General features: G+C 35.0%; 1 protein-coding gene across 8 annotated transcripts in view; it reads left to right on the top strand.

Moving 5' to 3' along the window:
• Nucleotides 1–13,836, top strand: part of ELP4 (elongator acetyltransferase complex subunit 4) — a 277,760-nt gene that overhangs the window by 63,951 nt on the left and 199,973 nt on the right. The window contains exon 10 of one of the 8 annotated variants that reach the window (XM_035328535.1): nt 7,433–7,663. The exons of the other annotated variants lie outside the window; for them this stretch is intronic. Coding sequence (XP_035184426.1) covers nt 7,433–7,648 — 216 coding nt within the window. The 3' untranslated portion in view covers nt 7,649–7,663. Of the gene's footprint in view, nt 1–7,432; nt 7,664–13,836 lie in introns of those variants that run through there. 8 annotated transcript variants of the gene reach the window in all.

Below are 13,836 nucleotides of genomic sequence, written 5' to 3'. Positions count from 1 at the left end.
ACAGTGACATGTTTCCATTCTGAGAAAAGCCTAAGGCTGCTTTAGTATTATTCCAAATGATTGAAATTGCCATCTTGCTGACTTTCCCTTGGGCAGCTTAAGGCCTGTTTACTTTTGTATTTGTTTCACATGTTCCCTCTGAGTTTGGCTGGCAGGACATCATTACCTGGTTTGACAAGACAGTTGGAGAAGATTCATATATGATTAACTCCCTTTCTTACTGTCTGGTCAACATAAACCTCCGGAATTATGTATTTAAAGTTAAATCTGTTCATAAATTCAGACAAACGTTTGCAAATAAAAAACTTGATTTTTTTTTTAATTCCCTAGTTTTGCTTTACTGTTTTTTTTTTTTAAAAAAATCTTCCAGTAACAGTCAATTGTTAATAATATGGAGAATAAACTTTTTCCTAGAAGTGGTATATTTTTCTAAGACTAAGTACAGCTGATGTGAAAAATTAATTTTTCTTCATTTTGATGAGTACAAGAGCCAGCTAATACAAGTTGGTTTTGTTTTGATGGCTCTGTAGCACCTGTGCAAGCCAGAATAAAAAGCTTTAAAACATAGCTCTGTTTGAAGCCAAGCAGCATAAGCTACGTGGAGAATTGCCACACGGGAAAAGTATATAACTTTCAAGAGCTTAATATTTGAGTTTAGGAGATCATTTCTGAGAGGTGTTTCCGAACAGGAAGACAAGTCAGAAGCAGAGGATTCCTGTGGCAGCAAAGCTGCTGGTTTCCCAGTAGCCAGCAGATACACCATGGTACTATGGAGCACTCTGCCAAAGGATGTGTCTTTGGAAGGAAACATAATCACAAAGAAAACAGAATCTATATATAATTAAAAATAGATGTCTGCTTCCAAAGGCATTATTAAGATAATGTCCTTCTTCATCAATAAAGGGACAGATAAGAAAGATAAGAAAATGATTGATTGGAATATCAATGAGATCCAGAATGAGTGAAATTTAATTGTAACTCCAGGTACTCATATGCCTGTTATGTGTCCAGCAGTGGCAGTTGGAAGTAGACTTAAAACTTTTGAGGTTGTAAATTTGTCAAGTAAAAACAGGACATATGTTGTACAGGACATATGTTGTACAGTTTCCATTTGAAATCTCTGCATACCCTTTTTCTTTTTTTTTCATTCTATCCCTTTTGATTTGTTTCACACTGACTACACTGTGATAAACTTCCTCTTTGTGAAGCAAAGTGCAATTAGCCACTGCTATAGTTTTTATACAAGTGTAGCACAAGGCTGATCCTAAGTGAATCAGGACATGGTGATGTCGCTGAATAGCAAACTGTGCTTCCTGCAACATTTGTAATTATTCATTAAACACAGGAAGAACAAGTGTGGGCATAGCTATTTAGGATTATTAGTGAGCTGTTTCTCCTGGAGGAACAAATCGACCCTGTCACCAGTACATACAGGATCAATGTATTTTTAAAATACACACACATCCTATACCAATCTCTGTATCAGCCAGCAGAATTAGGTGTCCTCTTTACTTCTAATAGCATTACTTTTTAGGCTTCTTCCAAGAAGGTTTTACTTGAAACGGCCTTCACTGATGACTCTCCCTTATCCTGATCATATAAACTGGTGTTTATGAAGTCATATGATTTGAATTTAATAAATATATTTGAATTCATAATGAACTATTTCAGGCAATATTTTAATGAAAAGAATGTGAGCTTGAGAACTGTCAAAAAGCAAAACTTGAGATGATCAGAAACTTAAGGTGATGGCTCTGTAGCAGTCAGTAATATATGGCAATGAATTCTGATGTGCTGAGATAAGGTTCACACAATGTAACACCAAAGCTAATGTATACCACGCAATGTATGTTGTGATATTAGAATCCTTGTAAACCATACCTTGGTATAGCCGTAAAAAATAACTTTTTGTATTTTAGAATCATGCGCTTGTGACATTACAAGTCTTGCCCCCCACCCAACTTGTGACATTACAAGTCTTGGCCCCATGTAACCAGTGTAACCTCAGAACAGAACCTGCTTGTACCAGGCTTAAGACTGCCTGGCTGCCCAGTGCCTATCGCATGGGTCATCCTTTGCAGGTATTGCTGGTTTAAAGGTGAGACAGAAGTTTTCTGGAGTGTTACAGAAAGTGAATTTCTTAAATTTTCTAATGTAATAGAATCTTTTGGGCCTCTGATCCACATGTATTTGAGAATACAAATGCCCTTGGGGATTACGTGGAGAACTTCTCTTTCTCCTCAGCTTGCCTGGAACAGCAGCATCATACCTGGCAAACCTCTAGTACTGCATGTTCCACTTCAACTCAGGGACTTGTATTCAGGGAACTCTGCATGTAAAGCTAAATTTTCAAATGGAGAGGGATAAAACATTTTAATAACACTCAAATGAAATGCATGCTAAACTCCTGTTGCGTTGATGATTTTTCCTGAACATCTTCCCTGTGTTACTAATACATTACTATTGGCTTATTTAAACAGAGGTCAAATGGTAGCAAATATAACACCATAACATTTTGTTAATATAGAATTAATAATCTAAAAATAATAATACTTTTTAAAGATTCTCCCGCAAAACTAATTATGTTATAATTCCAAGCTCCATTCTGCATTATTTCATCTAGTAGCCAGTTCAGGTTCTCTTTACCTGGTATAGTGTACTTCTCTGAATTGTTTTGTCAGATGCTGTCAAGCCAACCTACCATTGTTAAAGAAAATCAAACTAAATCATTTTGGCATGAGCCTTCCAGGAATAAGGCACAGAATATGAAGGGTTTGATGAAATCAAGGATTTGATTTCAATATTGTAAAAGACTGCCTGTCAAAAATGTATTACATTCTTTCAAACAATTTTGCATAAATAAACGTGTTTAAAATTGTGACAGTACAATTTAGATAAAGTTTTGGGAGATTATTTTTGAATTATAATAACTTGAGGTAAAACAGCACTTGGAGTATTCCTATTCAAAGAGAAAAAACCCTCTGAATTCTAATAATACATAGAACTGAAATCTAGTAATAAGTTGTATGCACTATATGGAATTTCAAAATGTGAAAGCGTAAAAAAAGTTTGATTTGAAATTACCACCTTATTCTGATTGGGTAATACTAAATAATGTAAATTTAATTAGACATTCTGAAGATTTATGGAGGAAGGTACTGTTAACTTTTAGATTGCAGAGGAAGCTATATAGTAGCCTGAAATTTATTTCATAAGTTACATCTGTTTTATGGGCTTGACATTTTGCAAGTATAATGAGGGTTTCATTCAGTTTTTCAGATCTTTAACACTTAAAGCATAATACACTATATCTGCAGTTCCCTGTCAGTAAACTGAAGTCCTATATGTTTTTATTTAAACAAATAATTATGTTGTTTAGAAATATTTATTCCATAATTGTGTTGTCGCAGTGGAAAAACATGCAACAAAGCCATTAATGCAATTAAAGGTCGCTTGTACATATTGTAATGGACTGCTCATTCACAGGATCTGTGCTAAGGGTCAGCGCTGCAGCATGAAATGGATTGGCCTTGTTCAGTCTGTAAATAAATGGGTCAACTTATCTTGTATTTGCCAGACAACTGAAGTAGTTGACATATTCCCAGTTTCTAAGCATTAGAAGGTAGATAGGCTGAAGAGATCTTTTGTAAAAATGTTGGTTGGTAAAGATTAAAAACTTTATCTACAAGTGTTCTATTTTAGCACTAAATAGGCTTTTCAAGATCTTTTCAAAGGTCTATGGATGTGTTGGAAAGATACTAAGGGTGAATGTTTAAGAAGCAAAAAGAGTTAAGGAGTACACTCATAGCAGTTCTCAGCAGGAACCGCGTACCACCTCCATTAAATGTTCTTTAAAACACCACCAAATTTGAATAAAAATACTATTTCATAATTGAATAATTGAATATTCTCACTTTACAAACCCTAATGAATTCAATCATGATGTTACACAGTAAAAGATACCTCAGAATGTTACAAATTTCTTTAAATGCAGGAAAATAAAAATTAAAGTCAAGTTTTCTTAGCCGACAGCCTACATCATACCTTACCTTATCAAAATGCATTGATGTAGGAGTTCAGGGCTGTTAATTAAAAATGAGAATAGCATAACTTCACATCCTAACATGGAAGAGTTGGGCAGCCATCTGGATCTTCTTGTCTCTATACTGCTTATTATGCTTTTGATTACTGATCTTCAGGTAGAGAAAAAGTACTCTGTAAACTAGGAAACTCTAAAATAGACTCATCTGAAACTTGGGAAGGGTTAAGATGTCAATGTGTAGGAAAACAGAGCAACAATGGAAAGTCTTTCCTATGACTAGTAACATGCTTAAATGCTTAATCAAACAAATTCATTTTTTTTTATTTCAAGTTTGAAAACTGTAGTCTAAGGGTTAACATTTCCAGTCTTATGAAAAGCTTAACACTGATGTAGCATCAAAACCCTCGTAAGTGTTAAAGCTTAGATTTGTAACAGTTCAGCTCCTTTTTTCCTTAGTTCTTCCTTCTGAAGAAAGTGAACAGGAATTGTATTATGTACAGTAACTAAAACTTTATATCAGTATCCATAAATAAAAAATAATATTTTGGGGTGCCAGTTTAAACCACCCATAGGCTACTTGACTTTCAGAAAATATCTGGTAGTACTATATGAAAATAATTAATTTTAACTGCTTCATTTCAGGTATTTAAAGTATGAGAAAATCATGTGTTTTATCTGATCTAGATGTTGTCTGTGGCCTCTTTATCTTCTTTTGTCCCGCTTCAAGCCTGTTATAGCAAGAATTACTGAAGAATTTTTTCTTTGAGATTCATAAAATTTGTATGTTAAAAAGTAGCTACCAAGCGGGTTGATCTTTTCTTCATATGAACTCACTAATCTTTGGGCATCATGTCTGCCTGAGTTATGTTCAAGAGTAAAAAAGAAAACAAAAATAAGAAACAGTTTATGACTTTTAAATGGGAGCACGTGAATGGTGCTGTGCAAGAGAAATCGTTTTCATCTTGCATCCAAAACTGTGCTTGCTATGCTTAAAATAACCTGATTACTTAATATTTTTTAAGTTTTAAGATCTTTAGTAATCCTTGCTAATGAGCTGTACATTTGCTTGTTCTGAAAAAGACTCATATATGAATGTTTGAGGTGGATGGCCCGGGCGTGTCAGCTGAATCTTGAGGGGCCTTCTAAATCTCCATCATACACTGGGACGATGTACGGTGTTTTTGAATTAGAACCTTCATTCTGTGTTTGTAAGCAATACATTTGATGTTCTCGAATAATAGCTGTGCAGTGACCTGCTTTGTCATTGCGTTGGCTCCAGATGCTCCTGCTGGAGAAGTTAAGAAACTTGGCAGATAGGCTTGGAGGCTGTGAATGCCAGCAAAAGTGTCGGCACGCAGTTGCATTCCTCTGCTCTTAGTCAAGGCCTACCATGTTCCAGTTTTCAGACGTGTACCCTTGCTTGCTTTTATTTTGAGAGCCAACATCTAATCCAGTACTCACCACTTTGTATTTTAAGCACCAGGCATCACCTACGAGTGGAAAACATTAACCTAGGGAAGCCTGCCTCCTGTTATCTGTTGTTGGCTTTAAGGCAGAGATGGGCCTGGCGGGCCGCACGTAGGAACCAGGCAGGCTGTGGGGTCGGCACAACCTCGCGCTTGGACCTGGGAAAGTCTGCTCATAGATACAGCCACAGCCTGTGCCCATCCTGAGGTACAGCAAGCGAGGTATAAAACAAACACATCCCTCAGCCAGTCGAGCTGCCATATGTTGCCAACTCAGCAGCATTTTATTTTCAGCTCTTTATTAGGTGGTGTTTGCCATCGGTTGGCTGCATCACTTCTCTCATTGATTTAGTATGTTTTTAGTAGTGTGTTCCTTAATCAATAATTGCTGTTGTCGCTTAAGTCACTTTTGTCTCCGTTCTGCCATCTAAGGCCCCTGAGGTAACACCTTATACTTCTTAATCAGTGCTTCTCACCTTTTAGTATAAGGCTTTGTAATTCTGGGCAGATTACAGGTTTCCTGTGCTGCCTCAAATGCCCTTTCAAAACCCTTTTGCTACCAGAGAGTAATGAGACAGGAGCTGTGTGAGCTGTTTCTGCTGTAATACAGGGAAGAATGGTTCTGCTTCCAGGATGAGTGTTTATAAAGAGATACAAATGAGCCCTTAATTAATAATCCTTGTGACTATTAAAATAAGGAACTAATAAGAGAGAAATTTAATATTTGTGTTTAGACTGCTCCTCAGTAGTAGCATAGCCATGGGCTGTTTGTGTTTGGTCTACATCATCTAGGCTAAAAATAGCCTTCCTGTCATCTCATCGGCAGAGGTTTAGCTACTCCTTTAATTCTCTTTAAAAATGGATAGAGGGAAAGGCAGCATAAATATTGAATATGCAGATATTCCAGTAAGTGACTAGCAGAAGATTCCTGAAGCTCTGAAGAGCTTTATGGTTAAATGGAATTCATGTTTTGCTTAAGTAAAGAGACATTTTGTAAATGGGGATCATCGTTAAATGTATTAGATTAGTTTTTAATTTTTGTTTTATTAACGTTTTATATATCATTAAAATAGCTACTTTTTAATATGTAGTTATTAACATATATTAATTTTATTTTAATTTGCATCCTGATCCTGCTTAGGTTTGGTTCTTTTTAGGTTTCCTTTATGTTTTGACAAGACATTAGTGATGAGATATTTCAATTCTCATTAGTTAAATTAAGAGGCACATTATTTCTAATTTTTCTTTTAATAAAGTGAATTTTTGCAGAAGAGGGAGACGAGTAACTACTGGCTGCTAAAATCTTGTGAAATAGTCTGAAAAAATCTCTTTCTTGTGTTTTGTTCTTTTTTTCTTAATAACCTTTGAAAACAGTGAAGGAAGAACTGTCCTTTTCTTGTTCTGTCATTCTTAGAAAACATAGGCTACTTCAGAAAGTTTCAGGATACCAGTTACAGTATAGAAAAGACACAAAGTTTTGAGGTAGACTTGGGTCTGTGTTGTCTTTTTCCTGATCTTAAGGGACATTCTGGCTTTGAAAAAGCCATGAGAATTAGATTCAAGTTACTGAAACTCCCCTAAACCTACAAAGAAAAAAAATCACTGTGTTTGTAGAGTAAGGCTTTTAGGTAGATGGGCTTCACTGAAGGGATTTTGTCAGAGGGTTACTTACATATCCTGAATAAAAAACACATTTTTCCTCTGCATTCTGAACTAATGATTATATACATGCCATGAGCTCTTCTACTTTTGCCTCTCCAGACTCTGCCTCTCACCTACATGCACCATGGTGCGTATTTGCCTCCCATGTGACAATATTGTTCTGCGCTTTCAGTGTAGGAGTTGTCTCTGCTCACTCTAACATGTATATCTGGAATACTTTCTTGCATCATTTAGTTGCTTGTTTTTATTTTTGGTTTCTCAGGTTTGTCTTTTGAAATTGTGTTGCTACCTTTCGAATGGATCCAAAAGATTAGCATTTATTGAAGGCAGAAAAGACATATTTGAAAGTAAGACATATTTGAAAGTAAGTTACGTTAACTGCTGTTGTGGAAGGTTGTCGGTGATGTTTCTTACCAATGGGATTCTGAAGAGAGAAGAAATCAATGTTGCATTTTTTACATTAGAGCATCCCAAGTAAAGTGAGTAGTTGCATTCCATCTGTTGCACGTGCATAGGGCGTATCAGTTTTCAGAACTGATAAACATAACAGAGTATTTACTGGAGAAATTTAAGCATAACTCAAGTATTTTTATGTGAGCAACGTAGACTTCTGGTAAGAATATATATAGATAAAGCAGAATTTGTACAAATGAGACGCCGCCAGTTAGAGATCATATTTTATTGAGAGAAGCATTTGGTTATTGAATATTCAGATTATTTTATGAATATTTTAAAAACTTTTTTGTTGTTGTTCTAAAAGAGGGAGTATGATTCCATACAGAATCACATTCCTAAAAGATTTACTGTTTTCGGCATAGTAAAAATATTGGAAAAATACTTCATATCATGAAAAAAGTCAAACGAGCTATTCTTGTTTCAAGTTTCATCTAATATATTGTTCCGTATGGTTGTATGATAAACACATTATTCCTTTAACAGGAATTAAGAGTAAAGCTGCCAGGAAGGGGTTTTGTTGTCAGAGTTGTTCCCGCCTCATGTTTTGTAAGAGATTTCATGGTCCCATTGTAAAGAGTGGATGATTTAAAACGTGTTCCCAAGATAAACTTTCCCATTGTCATTAATGAGGATGGATAATACTGAGTGACAAGTGCATTAGGAATGACACAGAAAGAGCTGTTAGATTTGTCAGAGCATATCACTTCAGGCAATGAAACTTGAGGACATTCTCTTTTAGCAATTTTTTGCTATTTATTAAAGAACCAAGGATTGTGATTGCTCACACAGGTGGATTTTACTGTTTTGTTCATTAAATATTTAGATACCTTTGTAAAGGTAGAGGTGATAAATATGAGCATTATGTTCCACTTCAAGGGGTTCTAGAGGTTGCTTTGCTTACAAATAACTCAGGAAAATTAATATGCATTTTATTTGTCTCAAAAACGTTTATTTGATGGATAGTTTTTGTTTTGCAATATTTTTACTGAATAGGAATATCTACCATTGTATATTAAGAAGTGCTTTAAACTATCATAGGGCAGCTTCTGGGACAGAGCTTTAAAATTAGGACACTATACAAGTCATTTACATTGACTTTAAAAAAGCTATTTCTCCATAGAGAAAGACTTTTAAAATATTTATCTCTGAACTCCATTAATAATACATGACTTTTTCTGGTGTTTAAAATCTTTCCAAACTACAACATGCCTATCAATTTCCATTTTGAACATGCAATTGGTCACTTTTTCGCCTTGATTCATCTTGCCTGGCTGCCAACCAAATTTTGCCTCTGTATACCTTCTTGACACTAATAATGACTGAGTTTCTGTTCGTTTGCGTGCAAGATTTCCCAAGCGGCAGTTTGGGGCTGGGATAAACTATCTATCATGGTTGCGTACAACTAATCTGCCTCAACCAAACCACCCAATGATTGAAATCACATTTGACAATTCACCTCTCCTTGGCGTGCCTGAGGTGAACATAGCTACAGACCATCCCCGGAAGGACATAGCAGCTCCTCCATATGTTGGGGAGGATCCTTTTATTTGTGTCAAGAGACTTTTGGTAAAGCATGTATAGGCAGAGATTCTTTTTTCTTACACTTCCTTGTTTTCAGATATGTGGCTGCTGCTTTCTCATTTTAAACCAAAGCATTTTATTTTTGTGAAACGTTTTCTGATTTTTAATTCATTAGAACTGTTAAAATCTTTCTCTGGGGTTGCCCAGAGCAATATTGGATGTATAGGAGATTAGAAATTCAAGAGGTATTTAAAGCATCATGTATGGTTTGTTAGGGCGTTATGCTATTAATAGACCACAGGCTAGTCAAATATCACACAAGATGCCTGTTACTGTGCTGACCTTTACCAAAGCTTACACCTGCTTGGAGCATTTTGTTAATACAGAAACCAAGAAAGAATGACAAAGCAAGATCTGCTCTGCCATATAAAAAATCTTTTAATTATTTTCCAGATTACAGATTTATTCACATTGTGTATACTTGCTGGTTTGAATAGCTGTCTGTGCAAATATGATCTGACAAAACAGACCTTTTATTTCTGGATAATGTTACTCAAATAGTCTTCAGAGTAAAAAGCTTTCTAGCGCTGCTTTTTGCTAATTCTTGTCATTTTTGTATAAATTCACTTTTATAATAATCATTTAAGGAATAGCCTATTTCATCAAGAGTGCTACTTTTCATTATTAATGATTAGTTTCATCAGATATAATTACTTCGTTTAAATACAAAGTTTCTGCATAGTTCTGAATAGTTAGGGTAATACAATTCTCTGTAGGGAGATAATTTCTTAGTAGTTTTATGGTATATTGAGTTAAGAGATGCACTGCTTTGATAATCCAAACAGAAAATACTGAAGAATTGCATTCTGGAGTATGTTTCGATTTCTCACTGTTTTGTGTAACAACATGTTTTGCTGTATTTGTGCATTTCAACAGAAGCAAAAGATCTGCAGTCAAATTGTCCAAATAATTACAGTCCATTCCTCTTGCTGAAAAGGGGAGTTTCATTGATGTACTCATAAAGGCACTCTCAGTCTAATTTTGTTTCTGACACATCAAGCCATTCTTCTCTCCTTTCCTAAAACTGAAATTCATTTTTTTTCTAGCACTTTCATTCATTGGATTAAGTTCAGGCTAAGTTAATCTTTTTGAAATGCTTGGCAGCTGAGTGTAGTACTTGTATCTATCTTAGCTGGGGGAGGAAACTGAGTAGCATAGGTAATCATACTTCCTGTAGCATTTACAGCCAGCGTGTACAGAAGAATCAGGACACTTTTGTTTACATAAATCATTATTCTTGGTAGCCAGCTGCTCTGAAAACAGGGAAGAGTAAGGAATAACAGCCACACAGCCATGTCCAGTTGACTTGTTACAGTAGCAGAGTACTAAATATATATGAAATGTATGTCCTGCTTCCCATATTTATTATAATTAATTACATTCTCAGTCCTTTTTCTTTGTGTGAATGCGTGCCCTGTGTGGATGGAGCTAGCTCTAAACAAACCCTCATGGGTGCAAGAAGCAATATTGCCGAGTTAGAGCTGGTAGCCCAAGCAGAGCACCAACCTAACCATGTAAGTGTCATATTGCCTTGATATGTACTTGTTCTGTAGTAACTCTTCTGTTTCTGTGTGATTCCAGAACTATTTTTTCCCTGTTAGTAACCACAAATTCAAAAAAGCCTCTTCAATTTTTAGTGTGCAATTGAGATTTTCTTCTGTTTTCTTTCCTGTGTGCTATCAAAGCATTATGCTTTTCCTTGGCATAATGACCTTTCTTATATAGGACTATAAGTGATAGTTCTTGTCCACATCAGAAGAAGTAATGGTAAAAAATAAATAAATAAATAAACTTTTTTTCAGCAGGCCTCTGCTATTGCATATTAAATAGCTATACTGGCTTTTTGGTCTATGAACAAATTTTTAAGGGGTTTAGAGGTGGCAGGAGTTCACTGCAGCATCAAAAAAATTATGGGAGAGTGATCTGAATTGTGGGGGTCTGCACGTTCATCAGCAGTTGTCAAGATGAAAAGATGACATCTTGCAATTCATACTAAAGTAAGGATTGCTGCTGGTTAGAAACATTTTCTTTAGTCTTGCATAAATGGAGTTTGCTGCCAGGTTAGCAATAGACTACTGAAATGAAGTATCACAATGTCAGTTACTTAGATATTTTCAATTTTTATGAAAAAAAAAATACAAATCTTACATTAGAATAGACCATGGATTTAAAAACGAAAATAGAGTATAGCAATCTGGGATATATTATGAGATTTACTTAAGTCTAAATCTTGAAAAATTGATCAACTACTTATTCTTGAAAATTTTCCTATAAAAAGATTATTTTGCTTAGGGTAACTTAACAAGTATGTATCTGCTTGTCTTGATCAAATCGTGCATCTTAGTGTGAGTTTACAGTAATTTATGATTGCTTAGATCTTCTTTTTTTTGGTTTCAGTATTCCAATTATGATTTCTTAGATACTTTCCATGTGACAGTTCCTTGTCTATCTAGAAGCATATGTGACAGCTCCTTTCTGGGAGTTCTGAGCAGCAGTGACGGAAAAGACAAATTGCTAGTTTTATAATGAGCAGTATGATCGTAGTATGATTTTGACTTCTGCTGTATTCAGTCATATTAAGTACCAAAGAATGGTTTGCGACTTGTGACTTCAACCAAAAAAGTAAGATTAGTAATACACATGATAACTTGCCCATCTATACTTCTAGAACAATGTTTGTTGACCTCTTCATATTTCTTAGCAGATAGTCTTAAACATACAAATATATAAATATATATTTTACAAACTGCTGTATCAAACTGATCAAAATACTTTTTGACTGTTATCTGCACCAGTTTTGTTAGCAAATAGGTCATAGTATCCTGGTATGTGCTGGTACCTTAGCCTTTTGTATTTACCAAAGATCTGAGTTTCCATATGATTGAATATTGATTAATTTTGTAGCATTGTAGACATAATATCCTGTCACTTAGTATTTTCCTAATTACACGGGTAGCGCTGTGTATTTATAGGCAAAAATAAGTTATTTTATTAAAAAAAAAATAGAAAAAAAATCATTTCCATGTATTTTGATCTTGTTTCAGTGATACACATTGATACAGCATTTATAATTCGATCATTTAAACCATTGCTTTAAGTGCTTGCGCATTCTAATGCAGCACACAATATGGCAATTACAAATAGGATTGTATATCAGCGGGTCTTCCCACTGGCAGCTAAGTCAGTAGTGCCCAAGGTAGATCATAAAACTTGCCTGTCCTCTTGAATGTCATTTGTGCGTGGCATTTCAGGCCTTACAAGTGCAGTACCTGTCTTTGAAACATTTGAAATCAGCATCAGACAAGACTGTTGGGGTACAATGAATATTCTTACATATTACAAAAAGAAATACTTCCTGTTCTGAGGAATTGCATGCAAGTTACACTGGAAAGTTACAATCTAAATAATTTTGTATAACAGTTAAGTATAATGGTAGTCTTTTAAAGTATCATGATGCAGCAAACAGGACTCAAAGATTCCTGTGGTGGTCCTTGTAGGCACACTTGGCATACAATGTAGGCATACGATGAGATTGTTTCTTGCAAGGCCAAGTTCGGAAGTTCACATTAAGTATTACCTGAACTTTTTAATATGTGTATTCTTAACTATGTATGTTCTTTATAATGTAAGGGTGAATAATAACCTAATTTACCATAATCAGGCTCTGATCCTACTCTAATGGATTTGGGATTGCTAGGTCTTATGGGTATTTGTGCATCCTAAGTAACTACAGCAGTTGCGACAGCAATGAAGCTACTGATAAGAATTCTTCAAGACATAAAAACGTCATAAACAGCAGATAAAATTGATGCAAATCTAGTCTGTAATTCAGGGAAGGCTTCCCCATCAATTTCCATATCTACACACACTGCAGTGATTCATAACAGCTTTGTTATTGTAGAAGCAAGAAGAGATCATTACAATGCCTTTGTGTTACAGAAGCATAATTTTAAAATCCACTTGAAATTAAATTATTGCTTTCGGAAACTGAAAATAGAATAGATTTTAAACTTTCATTTTTAAAAAAATAGTAATTTTTATAAAAGAGAATATGTAATTCTCTCTGCCATGTTGATGAAACTTTATGTATTATCAATCCTTTGAAAAATACTTCATGGGCTGCACATAATTGTGATTCCTGAGATGTGACAGATGTTAGGAGAGTATCAAGTCAAACTTTCCATTGACTAAAATGTAGTATATAAAAATATATCCCCCCAAAAATCTTTTTTTTTCATGCAATGAGTGTCATTTACACAAATCTGTACTGCAGATTTGTGAGACTAAGCATACCCCTGCATATGTGTTTGTGCAAATGGAATCAGTAGAAAGCTGTATGAGCATCCCATTGGTATGTCTATAAAAATCCTACCCATTACTTAGTAAAAATCAGATAGGCTGAAATTAAAATAATAGTAGAATCTGTTCAGAGAGTGGAATGAATCTTAGGGGATTGGATTACAACTACAGTTAGAAACAAGGATACTTCAAGCATTGCCAAAGTTGACCTAAGATATTTGGCAGATATTCTTTTCATTTTTTTTGTTTAAGCAAGTGCCCGAACAGGCAAAAAGTAAATGGTTACATGTCAAACATACTGTTGTTTTTTTTAAGTAGTATGAGAAAAAG

This window comes from Oxyura jamaicensis, chromosome 5 (assembly GCF_011077185.1).
Source record: "Oxyura jamaicensis isolate SHBP4307 breed ruddy duck chromosome 5, BPBGC_Ojam_1.0, whole genome shotgun sequence".
In the NCBI taxonomy this organism is placed as follows: domain Eukaryota; kingdom Metazoa; phylum Chordata; class Aves; order Anseriformes; family Anatidae; genus Oxyura; species Oxyura jamaicensis.
This window is presented reverse-complemented; position numbering and strand designations above follow the sequence as displayed.